Source organism: Caenorhabditis elegans, chromosome V, assembly GCF_000002985.6.
Source record: "Caenorhabditis elegans chromosome V".
Lineage (NCBI taxonomy): Eukaryota > Metazoa > Nematoda > Chromadorea > Rhabditida > Rhabditidae > Caenorhabditis > Caenorhabditis elegans.
This window is the reverse complement of record NC_003283.11, coordinates 15,298,836-15,310,972: the sequence shown is the minus strand read 5'-3', so window position 1 is coordinate 15,310,972 and position 12,137 is coordinate 15,298,836. Positions and strand designations below refer to the sequence as shown.

General features: G+C 33.7%; 4 protein-coding genes and 2 pseudogenes across 6 annotated transcripts; 5 read left to right on the top strand and 1 right to left on the bottom strand.

The window, feature by feature from the left end:
• Positions 1-535: 535 nt before the first annotated feature.
• Positions 536-853, bottom strand: ZK1037.12 (annotated as a pseudogene). The gene is made up of 2 exons: positions 681-853; positions 536-565 (listed from the first exon to the last, which is right to left on the bottom strand). Coding segments are annotated over exons 1-2 (203 nt in total).
• A 1,021-nt stretch (positions 854-1,874) lies between these two features.
• srz-10 (Serpentine Receptor, class Z) lies at positions 1,875-3,415 on the top strand. Its single transcript, NM_074393.4, has 4 exons — positions 1,875-2,473; positions 2,863-3,012; positions 3,069-3,131; positions 3,183-3,415. The coding sequence occupies exons 1-4, from the start codon at positions 1,910-1,912 to the stop codon at positions 3,393-3,395; spliced, it is 990 nt and encodes a 329-aa protein (NP_506794.3). The 5' UTR covers positions 1,875-1,909; the 3' UTR covers positions 3,396-3,415.
• A 712-nt stretch (positions 3,416-4,127) lies between these two features.
• On the top strand, positions 4,128-5,160 carry T26H8.4 (G_PROTEIN_RECEP_F1_2 domain-containing protein; the record flags this gene model as incomplete). The annotated part of the gene is made up of 3 exons (NM_001373164.1): positions 4,128-4,750; positions 4,928-5,063; positions 5,110-5,160. 3 exons carry the CDS (start codon positions 4,128-4,130, stop codon positions 5,158-5,160), a joined length of 810 nt encoding a protein of 269 aa, NP_001359663.1.
• A 210-nt stretch (positions 5,161-5,370) lies between these two features.
• T26H8.5 (uncharacterized protein) lies at positions 5,371-6,366 on the top strand (the record flags this gene model as incomplete). Its single annotated transcript, NM_001129552.1, has 2 exons — positions 5,371-6,125; positions 6,228-6,366. 2 exons carry the CDS (start codon positions 5,371-5,373, stop codon positions 6,364-6,366), a joined length of 894 nt encoding a protein of 297 aa, NP_001123024.1.
• An 881-nt stretch (positions 6,367-7,247) lies between these two features.
• Positions 7,248-8,602, top strand: srx-48 (G-protein coupled receptors family 1 profile domain-containing protein; the record flags this gene model as incomplete). Its single annotated transcript, NM_074392.2, has 6 exons — positions 7,248-7,295; positions 7,381-7,541; positions 7,609-7,832; positions 8,028-8,200; positions 8,244-8,443; positions 8,497-8,602. The coding sequence occupies 6 exons, from the start codon at positions 7,248-7,250 to the stop codon at positions 8,600-8,602; spliced, it is 912 nt and encodes a 303-aa protein (NP_506793.2).
• Positions 8,603-9,082: 480 nt separating this feature from the next.
• srx-49 lies at positions 9,083-11,783 on the top strand (annotated as a pseudogene). Its single transcript has 6 exons — positions 9,083-9,124; positions 10,567-10,727; positions 10,792-11,013; positions 11,138-11,307; positions 11,354-11,554; positions 11,603-11,783. Coding segments are annotated over exons 1-6 (977 nt in total).
• The last annotated feature ends 354 nt before the right edge of the window (positions 11,784-12,137 follow it).

Here is a 12,137-nt window from a genome sequence, read left to right as displayed (position 1 = left end):
AATATTTTTCATGAAAAAATACTTTAAAACCAAAGAACATTAATCTAACAATTTTTATTTTTTGCAACTCCAATAATGCAGTTTAAAATTCAAAGTTCACTGAAACCGTAAAAAATTGGCAAACCCTCATTTGATTTTTAGTGCGGTTCAGTGTTTTTATCTAACTTAACTAACAGAACAACGGTGACTCTACAATCATTTATTAACGGAACAGTAGTAACACTAATAGAACACGTACGGTAACAATTATATAGTAAGCACTGATTCGGGCAATCCCTCCAAGGTTGGCGATGTGGTCCACGTGTCCAGGATTGAGTTGTTCATCATTGCGTGGTAAGGTCATAATATCAACAAGAATAGCAATCACCCAACTTCGATCACGCGAAACTGGTAGACACCAGATTAGCCAGTCTGGAGTAGTCGAGAGTAAACCACCTGACTCCAGACAGCTATGGCTCATACTTACTTCCATCCAAGGATTAATGGAGACTTTCAAACTGGCCTCAATTGACTTCGGTCCACAATCAGGCTTCAAAGTCACGGGAATACTCCGAGTCTAGATTGGCTGAAAAAAATTATGGTTTGAACTTGGTGAACCAAGATTATTCGGTGATGAGATATGAAAGATTTCACATCAAAAAACTATCCTAATGTTTAGGATTTTTACACAAAATTCTTACCAAAGATGAAGCAACATCATCATCCATTTAACTGAAGTCATTGTCGACGGAGTTTTGAATATTATAATATAGGCGGCTAGCAAATGAACTGGAATCTCAATTACAGCAAGCGGATGAAGAAGAGACGGAGCAAATGTGTCGAGCTCATACGTGGAATTTCTCCAAAGGCACATTGGTCAGTAAAACAAGTAAAACAGCAAATTTGTGTTCAGTAAGTTAGGAAGCCAAAATAGATTTTTGTTATGAAAAATTAGATTAAGAAAAACCGATTCTCGACATATAATGTCTAGTAGCATAACCACATTCTGAAATGTAACGCCAACCTTTTGACAAACGGGAAAAAACTCACGAAAACTTCCTTTACGTCCTTTCTTCAAATGTAGCAGCAAATTGTTCTTCGGCTCCGAACTAAAATTATATGTTATTAACCGGAGTAATGAGAGAAGGTCTTAACCTTCTTAACTGGTAAATTCCTGATTTCACTAAGTTTGAAAAAATGTGTAAATTTATTGTAACCAGCCAAAAATCATAAACTGTCTAAAAGGTTATTTATTTTTTTTGTAACATCGAAAAAAGATCACCGACATACATAGAACTTCGAAAACCAAATGCCGAACGTCATTTTTAGTCTGCTTAGCCACGGTGATTTTCTAAATTTTTTCGTGACATGTTCCAAGAATTAATTCACTTTTAACCATTGAGTGAAAAGTATAATTCGAAATTTGTTTTGTTTTTCGCTGTTTTTCTCATTCTAGGCCTACGAGTAATTTATTTTATTATTTTTGGAGTAGAGTCGATTTGAAATTTTGCTTTTAAAAATTTTGCTTTCAAATGCTTCCCTGCCGCTAAATTTCTTATTAGAAAGATATTTTTTTCGAGTCACACAAGTTCAAATACTTCCCAGTTTTGGCTTTGGAGTTTTGGAGTAGTGTGGTGCACATACAGTTCCAGGAAAAAGTTGCGTTAAAACCTAGCTTAAAAGTTGTAAAAATCATATGACCTGCAAGATGTCTGCTGCGAATTCAAATAGTCGTGATTTCTTGTAAAAGTGAGACACCCACGAATTTCAATCCATGAAAACCAAAAATTAATTGTAATTCTGAAAATAAGCACTGCTCTTGGAAACCCAGTTCTCTGAACAGGTGACTTTTCTAATTTCTCTCAAACAACTAAACTTTCCATCAGAGTTTTTTGCACACAATTTTCTTCTAATTTCTTATAAACCTGACATGAATAACAATATTTCACTAGCTTGGTTTCAAAATTTCTCAGAGCAATTTACGCGTATCAAATATAGCGTTCACGAAATGCAGCAGAATAATTTTATTCGTGTGTTACTTTCAATTTTAATAATTATTTTCCCGCTATATATAATAGTTTATCGAAAAAATAGGAAAAGAGAGAAAAATTTGCCAACTTTTCCTATAGTCAGCCATTTCCATAAAGCGACAGTCAAAAGTTACACGTTTCTATTTATTTTAATATTTTGGTTAGCTCTTGCAACGTTTTCCGACTCAGTAAATTTTGGAATTGTAACAATAATTATTTTGACAGTCGTTGTTATAATAATTGCCATAACAAATGAAGTTAATGAGTTGTTAATAGGAATATTTTCTATTTATACATTTATTGTTGTATTCTATCCACATGCTGAAAAGTATCTAAAATCCAAAAAGGATTTGAAATGGAAAATTAGATTTATTTATTTCTTTGTAGTATGTAAAAATGTTGTAACAAATATACATACTAAAATGAATCCAGGCAATAGAGGTGCACTTTTGGATAGTTTTGCGGTGAGTTATTGTAAATTCACTTTTTTTTACTAGGGCTTCACTAATTTTACTTTCAAATGGAAAAATAAGTAAAACAAATTCGTAAATATTGTAAAGATCTTTCATCTCGCAAAAATAAAAATCTAAATCTAAATTATATTTAAAATACATTGAGAAATCGGTTCAAAAATCGATTATTTTAAATTTATTTGTGATTTTTTTCGCGAAAAATAAATTGATAATTGATAAATAATTTTGAGGTTTATTCAATAGAAATTATTAATCGGATTTTAAAATAAAGTTGCGAATCAAGTTTTTCAGCCGAATTATTTGTTCCTATCGAATTCTGAAGATGTTTTTAAAAAATTGAGGAAACAAACATTGGGTTTGTAAATTACGAAAAGTTCCAGCGTGCATACATCACCTCAAATTGTTTTCTTCTGGCGTCCGTTTTATTATTCATTCCCATTCGTATTAAGTTGCGGTTATCCTCAAAAAAACTGAGCTCTTTGCAAAACTATGTGCTCCGACAGGCAAATTTCTTGGCAATTGTGAAATGTGTAAGTTTTTTTTTATTTCCCAGAGTACCACACCGTTATTTGTTATTCGTTTTCAGATTTACATTCCATTGATTTATATCTCGGCTGCATACTATCCAGAGAAATTCGTTGATGAACAGGTTTGTTTCTTAAAACTTTAAAAACGTATTTCCCAATTCCTATTCTTTCAGTGGTACGTGGCATGCAAGGTATGGGACTGTTATTTTACGGCTGTCCTAATTCAAGTGTCCTATTTGGCAACTAACATTCGGAACTTGGCTTCCTTATTCAATCCTTCTAGACTTTGCACAATGTGCAGTTGTTGTTCCTGTTGTAAATCATCGAGAATTGATCCACAAGTTGGAACAGTTCCAATTCAAGTTGTCTCAGGAAATGTTACTTAAAAATAAAGCAGTAAAATTTTTGATTGCACAAATATACTCAAAATAACTCAAAATGAAAAAAACCAAATTTCAAAATGTGATTTTTTTTAATCTCATAACTTTTTTATGGTAGCTTTTGCAAAAAGCTAAAGTTAGTTATTTAAAATCTTTATCTTAAACTTCTCTGCAATCAAGTGGTTCGAAATTGTCATTTTAAAAAAAATCTGTATCTTAAACTTCTCTGCCATCAAGCGGTTTCGAAATTGTCGAAAATTTACAAATGCATTTATGTGGCCTTTACAAAAAATTAATAAATTTTGCTCCCATAATGTCTTTTGGGGCAAATTATATTTTTATTAGTAAAATCTGGGCGGTTTAAGTATGAAAAAAGTTTCGAATTTGCGGTTTTGTAGTTTTGGTGTTATTTCTTTCTAAATATTGTTTTCTATTTTTATCCGTAAACTGCAATAAAATTTTGTTTACATATCTGTGTTTCAATCTCCTGTGAGTATACTGGCTAAACACCTAAAATAACCAAAGATATTGAATCAACAACAATTTAATCAGAACCTAGAAACACGTTTTTTGTTGATAATCGGAAGTTTTATCCAACAATATTGCAGAAACCAAAAGATCAATTTGGATTTGTCAGAAATTCTTCGAAAACTATAATTAACTACGTACACCTTTTCAAAATTTCCTGCAACTTCTTATCAGTTTTAAATTCAGTTTCAAAAACTGATTCAAAAAATTATGGAACTCGAGTGCCCACTCAAATATTTCAATTTGGCTTTAGAAGCTGTAGGGCTAATAATTAATATATTTCATCTAACTATATTGATCAGAAAATCGTTAAGAAAAAGTGGAATCTATATATTTCTCAAGTTCATAGCAGCACTAGATATACTCAATTTGTTATCCGGTTTATTTTATAATAGTCTATCCATTTCTTCAACTTTTCCATTCATTTTTATGACTGAATTTTCTACTATTTCTACGTCATTTCTAATATTACTAATCGCAATTTTTCACTGTATATCTTCAGTTTTCGAAAAAGCTCAAATGTTTAAAACTATCACACGTTTTTCTGTGATAACTGCCACGACATCGATCACAATAATTTTATTGATTTTTTACGAGCTCTTCAAAATCTGGAGTTTATCACATGTTCCGAATATAATGGAAGTTGAAATTGACCCCCGGCTACAATTATTTTTGGTTTCGGGATATATTTTTTTGATAGCCGCTGTGAAGGTTTTTGGAAGGAAACCCCATAGGAAATTTATATTAATTGTTTTAATATGTTATCTGCTAACAACACTTCCTCCATTTATCTGGCACATCGTAAAAATTAATTTTCAAGAGGATATTGAAACGTAAGTGATTTTTTAGCAATTTATCGTTGCTCTTTTTGGCATCGAACTTCCAAAATTGTCATTCCTTTCTGTCGAGGTGTATTTCGGGCACCCTGCACACCTAGTGAGGCAGGCTAGCAGGCGAATGAAAGCCGCCCCGCAAAGTCTCAAGAGGTCGAAATTCTTCAAAATTTTCAGAGCCTTCCTTCTCAAAGCGAAATATATTTTACGCACTATCGGAAAAATCAATTCCTCAACCATATTTTTCATCTGTCTCTGCACATTGCCTGAATATCAAAAAGTGGTTCAAGATGTCTTTCCAAAAAAATTCACGGTATTTTGCAGATCACTTAAGGTATTCTATAATGCAATAATTTCAGCTACCTCTCTTCAAAAACTTCACATCTTCCAATTTTTCTTCATCTGGTTAACAATAATGTAAACAAACTTTTGAGTAATTATATACATTTTATCGATTCAAAATTCGTACTCTTTTCTCACCAAAGATTGAATAAAATGTTTTTTCAAATTCTCTACCCACTCATTTTCTGTCAACAATTTGAAAAAGCTTAAGCCTATATTTAAATGACGAGTTTTTTTTTGAATTTTTCATTTCAAAACTTTATCACAACTTTCTTCTCATGGAATCTACAGACTTACCTCTTTCGGACCAACTCAAGAATCGGGGAGACTATTTGGACCTCCTTATAAAATATTATGATAACCTATCCCAAAAAGTCGAATTCATAATTTCTGTAATAGGAATTTTTTTATGCATCTTCCATTTTATATTTCTAACTCAGAAGAGTATCCCAATATTTGGAATTCTAATCGGTATCTGTCTCTGCAACTTTTCAAAGTTTTTTCTAATATTTCGTAGAGCGTTTCTCAAGCTTTTTGAAGAAGATTTATTCGAGAAAAATGAAGAATTTTGTTATGGATTTGACAGTTTCATTGGGACCGTTATTTCTTGTGTCTTAGACTATTTAATGGATACTTTGTCTACATTGAAGTCTGGATTTATGCTCGTTCTTGGAGGAGTGCAGCTCATTTTTGTGAAATATCCACATGGTTCATGGACGATCTCATTTTCAAAATCTACAGTAATCCTTCAAATGTCTATTTTTGTCGCAATAGTCTCATCGGTTGCCCATTTCATTTCATTTTTGTTTGAAAAAACTATTACGAGCATGTCAGAGAACAGTGATTGTATTGGAGTTTCAAATATTTCCAGTATTGATAGATCTGAACAATTTATGATTTCAAATACAGATGAATACGGAAGAGTCAATCAGATTATTTCAATTGCTCGAACTGCAAAGTTTTTTATCGTATGTGCCTACATTCTTTTGATAGCGTTTCTGGCAAGAAGTTGGATGGTTAAGGAAACTGGACGGTAAGTTTGGCATTTGTTACGGCACAGTAACTTACTTTACTCTCGTACTTTCCCGCATCTTGTTGACTCTCTGTACAACTTTGTAATCAATTCTCTTTTCAGATCCGAGTCAACTCCAACACTTCTTATCCTGGTTTTAATTCTTCTTCACTTCTTAGTCGATGGTCCGATGACGCTCTTCGGTTACATTCTACCCTTCTTTGTGAATTATACTAATTATACTGGACCCCAACTAGAGTAGGTGTCAACATTTTTTCTCTGTTTTTAATCTGTTTTCTTGAGTGAATTCATCATAATCGCCGCCTCTATCAATAGCTGTGTTCGGCTTTCCATTGCCTCTTTGACCCCTGTAATATGCTTTTTATTTTCATCTCAGTATCGATTTTTGGTGATAACTACATTGAAGTTGTGGAAGAAAAATAACAAGGTTTGTCGAGGCTTAGAAAAAATCAAGAAAATAGTTTATAGGTTCAACGAGTCGGAGCTGGAAGATGAGCAAAGTGTGACCTCACACATGATCTTGGATGGCAAAATTAATACTTTTTAATGATATTTTCAACATGTATAAATTTATTGCTACTAAGTGTAGAGTCTATACAAAAAACAAACGCTTGCCAAAAAGTTTCAATAATTCGCCAAATGGCAAAAAAAGTTTGCCGAAAAGTAGTTAAAAATTTGCCAGAAATTTTGGAAGTTTGCGAAGAGAATTCAAAAATTTAATAGAGAAGCGAATGTCTGCAAGATGGAAACGAATTTATTCAAAGTAGCGAAGTATTGTCTAAAATTGCAAGAATTTGTCAGGTTTAGAAATGTTTCCAACAAATATACCGAATAATTCTGGCAAAACCTAATTGTGAATCTAATTATTATTTTGTTGTGGCGTTTGCAAACATTCGTCTTATGCTCTCAACTCTTTCAAGGAATTGTCTCAACTGTTATACTAGAGTGGGCCAAAGAACAGAGTACTCAAGGGGACACCTATAATCTTGTCAGAATTCCCTATTATTGTCTCACTACGTAACGCAAAGTACTCCGTGTGTTCTGGCACATGTCTCGGGTATTTAAGATTTTGAAGAATACATACAGATCCGAGCTTACATCGATTCTGTCAAACTTTCTGTGATGCTGATATTAAACGACGAGCAAATTTCGGCGGTGCTAATTTTTCCGGTGAGTTTGTATGCACATACAAACGTGTAATCTATTTCAAAATATTTTTTTGTAATATAAAATAATGAATTTGCTCAGCTTTCAGTTAGCTTTTATCGGTTTCATGGCGAATTGGTCAGTTGCATTTCTGATCAAGAAACTCCCATCTCTGAAAAACTCTTTCGGAATGCTCACCACTTCCCAGTCAATTGGTGACGCGGTGCATTCCACAATTTTTGCATTTATTGTCTCGTCAATGTGTTTTTTGTAAGTTTTAGTATTTATTAGATACTATAATAATGTTCAAAAATTTTCAAATATTCCAAACGTTCAGTGATTTGAAATTTCTGAAATCGTATTCATATATAGTTGGCCACATCTTAATCATAACCTATGAAGTTTCGACCTATTCCCATCTGTGTATCTCTTTGAATAGATTTTGCTCAATTGTGGCTCCCATCAGCTATGAATCAATATTCAACTCCTCAAATACCAAACAACTAATTATTATTTCATGGGCTCTCGCTATTTTTCCATCGTTTTATTTTTATGTGTATAGTAAGTATTTAAAACTGCCGAAATTTCCAACCTATCAAAATCGCCTATCGCGCGTCGCTGATTGGTCAACGCTTTTTGAAATTCAGATAAGTAGTTTTTGAATATTTTAAACAAGCTTCTCGACAATGAATTTTTAATGTAAAATTTTTAATGTGGGACTTAGCATTTTTGAGAAAGAAATAAAGTAATTTCCAGATGACTGCAAACTATTTTATAACGAAGTTTTCTCTGCTTTCTTTTTCACCCGATCCCCATCCTGTTCGACGATTGTCTGGTATGCGGACTATTTGAAGTTTAACTCTATTGTAATTGCAATAGTTATTATTGATGTGATCACTGTCTCCAAAGTTAGAAGTTTTAAAACAAAAGTAAGTTGATTTTATTGGAGGGCTGGCTAATTTCGAGATTCAGATTTCCGCATACTCAAACCAGTCAGCGAAAAAAAGTAGCACAGAAATGAACTTTTTGAAGCAAGCATGTCTCCAGGCTTTTGTATTTGTTTGTGAGCTAGTCTGCTATTTTTTGATAGCTCCAAAAGTAATCGAATATGGAAGATGGTTCGTATTCCTTTTGACAACAATTCCATGGGTCAGCGTGCACATGCTCGATGGGTAAGAAACAATAATTTGTTTTTAAAAAACTATTTTTCAAACCTATTTTTCAGAATCATCACACTAACTTTTAATAAAGATTTCAGTCAGTTCATACTATATAGACTGAAAATCAGTGAGTTAACTCTCAGTAGTTTTCTAACAATATTTACAATTTGAGCAAGCTCGTCCAATACAAACTATTTGGGGAACGACCTCGTGAACTTATCGATTATCAGACCGCACATCACTATTTCTTGAAATAATTATATTTTCTAATTATTTCTAATGTTCCATATTTGCCCTTGGAGTTCTTAAAAATAAATCATAAGCGGTTTTGGGAATTTCCAGAAAATCACCTTAATCGAGTGATGATTCGGTGCAATAATTGTACCAAAATGAGTTTTCAATTTTTGAGACCCTTCCAACAATAGTTTTAGGTTCACCTTGTTTTTAAGCTTATACAATTTGTCGTAGTGTCTGCGGAATAACCTCTTGGGGGATCAACAAGATCGGAATTGAATGTTATTGTTAAGTTTAGTATCGCAACGTTCTCAGAGTGTGTGTTTGGTGAAATCTCGAGTATTTAAGCTCTTGGTATTTTCGTTCTAGATCTGTTTTATTTCATTTTACTTTCTTATTACGTTCTCAGTTTATATGATGCTAAGTGACGAACAAATTTCAGCTTTGGTGATTTTTCCGGTAAGTTCATCTGATGAAAATAAGTTTTCCTAAACCTCTATGTATCAGGTTGTCCCATAAGTTTTTGTACTTTTTTTCAAATATTTTTCCAAAACTTCTAGAAAGTTTTAAAATTTTTTCATCGTAGGTCGTGTCAAGGTCGGGTCGTCCCCTTTCAGAAAAGATTAATTTCATCCATTTCTACTTTGCCACGATGACAATCATCAAACTTGAACGTCGAGACGTTAGATTGCTTCTTCTTTATGAATTTCGTCTTGGTCATTCAGCAATGGAAGCGGAACGAAACATATGCGGTGCGATGGGTGAGGGAGCACTCTCTTATAATACAGCAAAGAGTTGGTTTCAAAAGTTCAAGAACGGCGACTTCAGTCTCGAAGAAATAGAACGTTCTGGGCGACCGGTAGAGTTAAATGAAGAAGACCTAGTGAAGCTGGTGGAGGAAGAGCCTCGTCTTAGTCTTCGTGAAATGGAAGAGAAGCTTGAGTGTTGTCATAGCACAATTGCACGTCACTTGGGTCGCCTTGGTTTTACTTCAAAACTTGGAATTTGGGTGCCTCATGAACTTTCGGCATCACAGAAGCTCACTCGGGTCAACGTTTGTACTCAACTTCTAACTTTTCGTCGAAAGTTCGATTGGCTGAACAATCTGGTTACTGGAGATGAGAAGTGGGTGCTCTATGTTAACCATTCCAGAAAACGTCAATGGCTTCCGATCGGTGAGAAAGGAATACCGACGCCAAAGCCTGATCTTCACCCAAAAAAGATTATGATCTGTGTCTGGTGGGGTGTTCAAGGACCCGTGCACTGGGAATTGTTGCCAACTAATAAAACTATCACTGCTGATTACTATTGTGCCCAATTGGACCGAGTTGCAGAAAAGACCAACGGAAAATATGAAAAACTATATTTTCTTCACGATAATGCTAGGCCTCATGTCGCCAAGAAGACTTTCCAAAAGCTGCAAGATCTTGGTTGGACTGTTTTACCGCATCCACCATATTCTCCAAATCTTGCACCAACCGACTACCATTTGTTCTTGTCTCTCAGTGACTACATGCGCGACAAGCAATTCGACGACGAAGAGCATCTCAAAACTGAACTCTCCACTTTCTTCTCATCGCGTTCGCCGGATTTCTTCTCCCGTGGCATCATGATGTTACCTAGTAAATGGCAACAAGTGGTGGACACTAATGGTGAATACTTGTGTGAATAGTACTACTTGTCGCTTGAGAGAAATAAATTTTTTTCAAAAAAAAAATAGTACAAAAACTTATGGGACAACCTGATAATTAATTGGAATTTTTGAAAGAAGTGAAATTAACTTTTCGAAAAATTACCACGAATATATCAAGCTCTGGTATTATATTTTAGTTCTATTGTAAACGTTTTCAAGGAGACTTACGCTTTGTTAGAACCTTGGACGCCTAGTCTATCTGTTTCAGCTTGCTTTGATCGGTGTTCTGGCAAACTGGTCAGTTGCGATTCTGATCCAGAAACTCCCATCCCTTAAGAACTCTTTTGGAATGCTCACAACTTCTCAATCAATCGGAGACGCAGTTCATTCCACAACTTTTGCACTCTTTGTGTCTCCAATGTGCTTTTTGTAAGTTTTCCCAAAATTCGGATGAGCCCTCTAACAGTAAGTTTTCCCATATTCAAATTTTCAGCGACATGAAATACCTAAAATCATATTCCTTCATAACCGGTCAAATTCTTAATAAGCTATGATATTTCAACTTATTCACATCTATGCATTTCGTTGAATCGATTCTGCTCAATTGTGACTCCGATCAGCTTTGAGTCAATTTTCAATGCTTCAAATACCAAGAAGCTTATAATTATTTCATGGGCTCTATGTTTTCTATATTCACTCTACTTTTACATATTTTGTGAGTCAAACTTCCTTTGATTACTTTGCCGACCAATCAACAAGGTTGGCCATACTTTTTTTCACAGCAATGATTGGTCGAAAACTAGGGTTTTGAATGTATCGTAAACAATACACAGTTTCAGATAGTTGCACATTGACTTACAAAGAAACTATATCTGTTTTTGTATTCACAGAGTCTCCAACATGTGATATTGTATGGCATGTGAACTATTTGAAGTACAATTCAGTAGTTATTACGATAGCTATCATCAATGTGATCGCTGTTGCAAAAATTAAAAGTTTCAAAGCAAAAGTGGGATTTATTTTTTTTTATGAAGTAAAACAATTTTCAATTTTAGATTTCAACATTTTCAATCCAACCAGCAAAAAAAAAGCCGGACGGAAATGAGTTTTCTAAAGCAAGCATGTCTCCAGGCTCTTGCATTCGTTTTTGAGCTAACCTGCTATTTTGTTATAGCTCCTAGGGTTATGGAAAGTGGAAGGTGGTTTGTGTTTTTTTCGACTACAGTTGTATGGGTTTGTGTACATTTGCTAGATGGGTAATTAACAAATTGGAAACAAATTATACTTTTTCACTTGGTTTTCAGAATCATCACGCTAACTTTCGATAAAGATTTTGGCCAGGTGATATTTTGTGGATTGGAATTCCGTGAGTTCATTATTGATGGTTTGCTCTGTAACTTTAGCATTTCAGCAAGCTCATCCAATACAAATAATTTGAACAATCTGGTCGTCATATCTAATAAAATACATGTTACTAGTTCTTAATAAAACATTTTCCATTCTGGACAATTTTTTTTAATAATAGAAAATTGTACCACTGATATGATAGAATTAAAATTCAGAATTTTTTTAAATTTTCAACAAAACTAAAACAATAAAATTTACAAAAAACAAATACGAAAAATCTCGATTCACCACTGTTTTGCAGAGAAAATTAAAAAGTTGGAAAACAGATTGAAAAAAGTTTGTAAAACTTTAAAAACTTTGAGTACAATTGCATAAATCTCTATAATAAAATTCCAGACAATTTACCCTAAAGTGTGACCAAATGCCTACATTACACACACCTCAACGCTTTGATAAGCCTGATAAGCTCCCTCCTAATTCATAATGATGATA

Bases quoted from the DNA above. Each gene is read 5' to 3' on its own strand.
- srz-10 (NM_074393.4), top strand. From the start codon at position 1,910: ATGAATAACAATATTTCACTAGCTTGGTTTCAAAATTTCTCAGAGCAA. The intron at 2,474-2,862 runs GTGAGTTATTGT...GAAAAGTTCCAG, and splicing joins CACTTTTGGATAGTTTTGCG to CGTGCATACATCACCTCAAA. The intron at 3,132-3,182 runs GTTTGTTTCTTA...CTATTCTTTCAG, and splicing joins AGAAATTCGTTGATGAACAG to TGGTACGTGGCATGCAAGGT.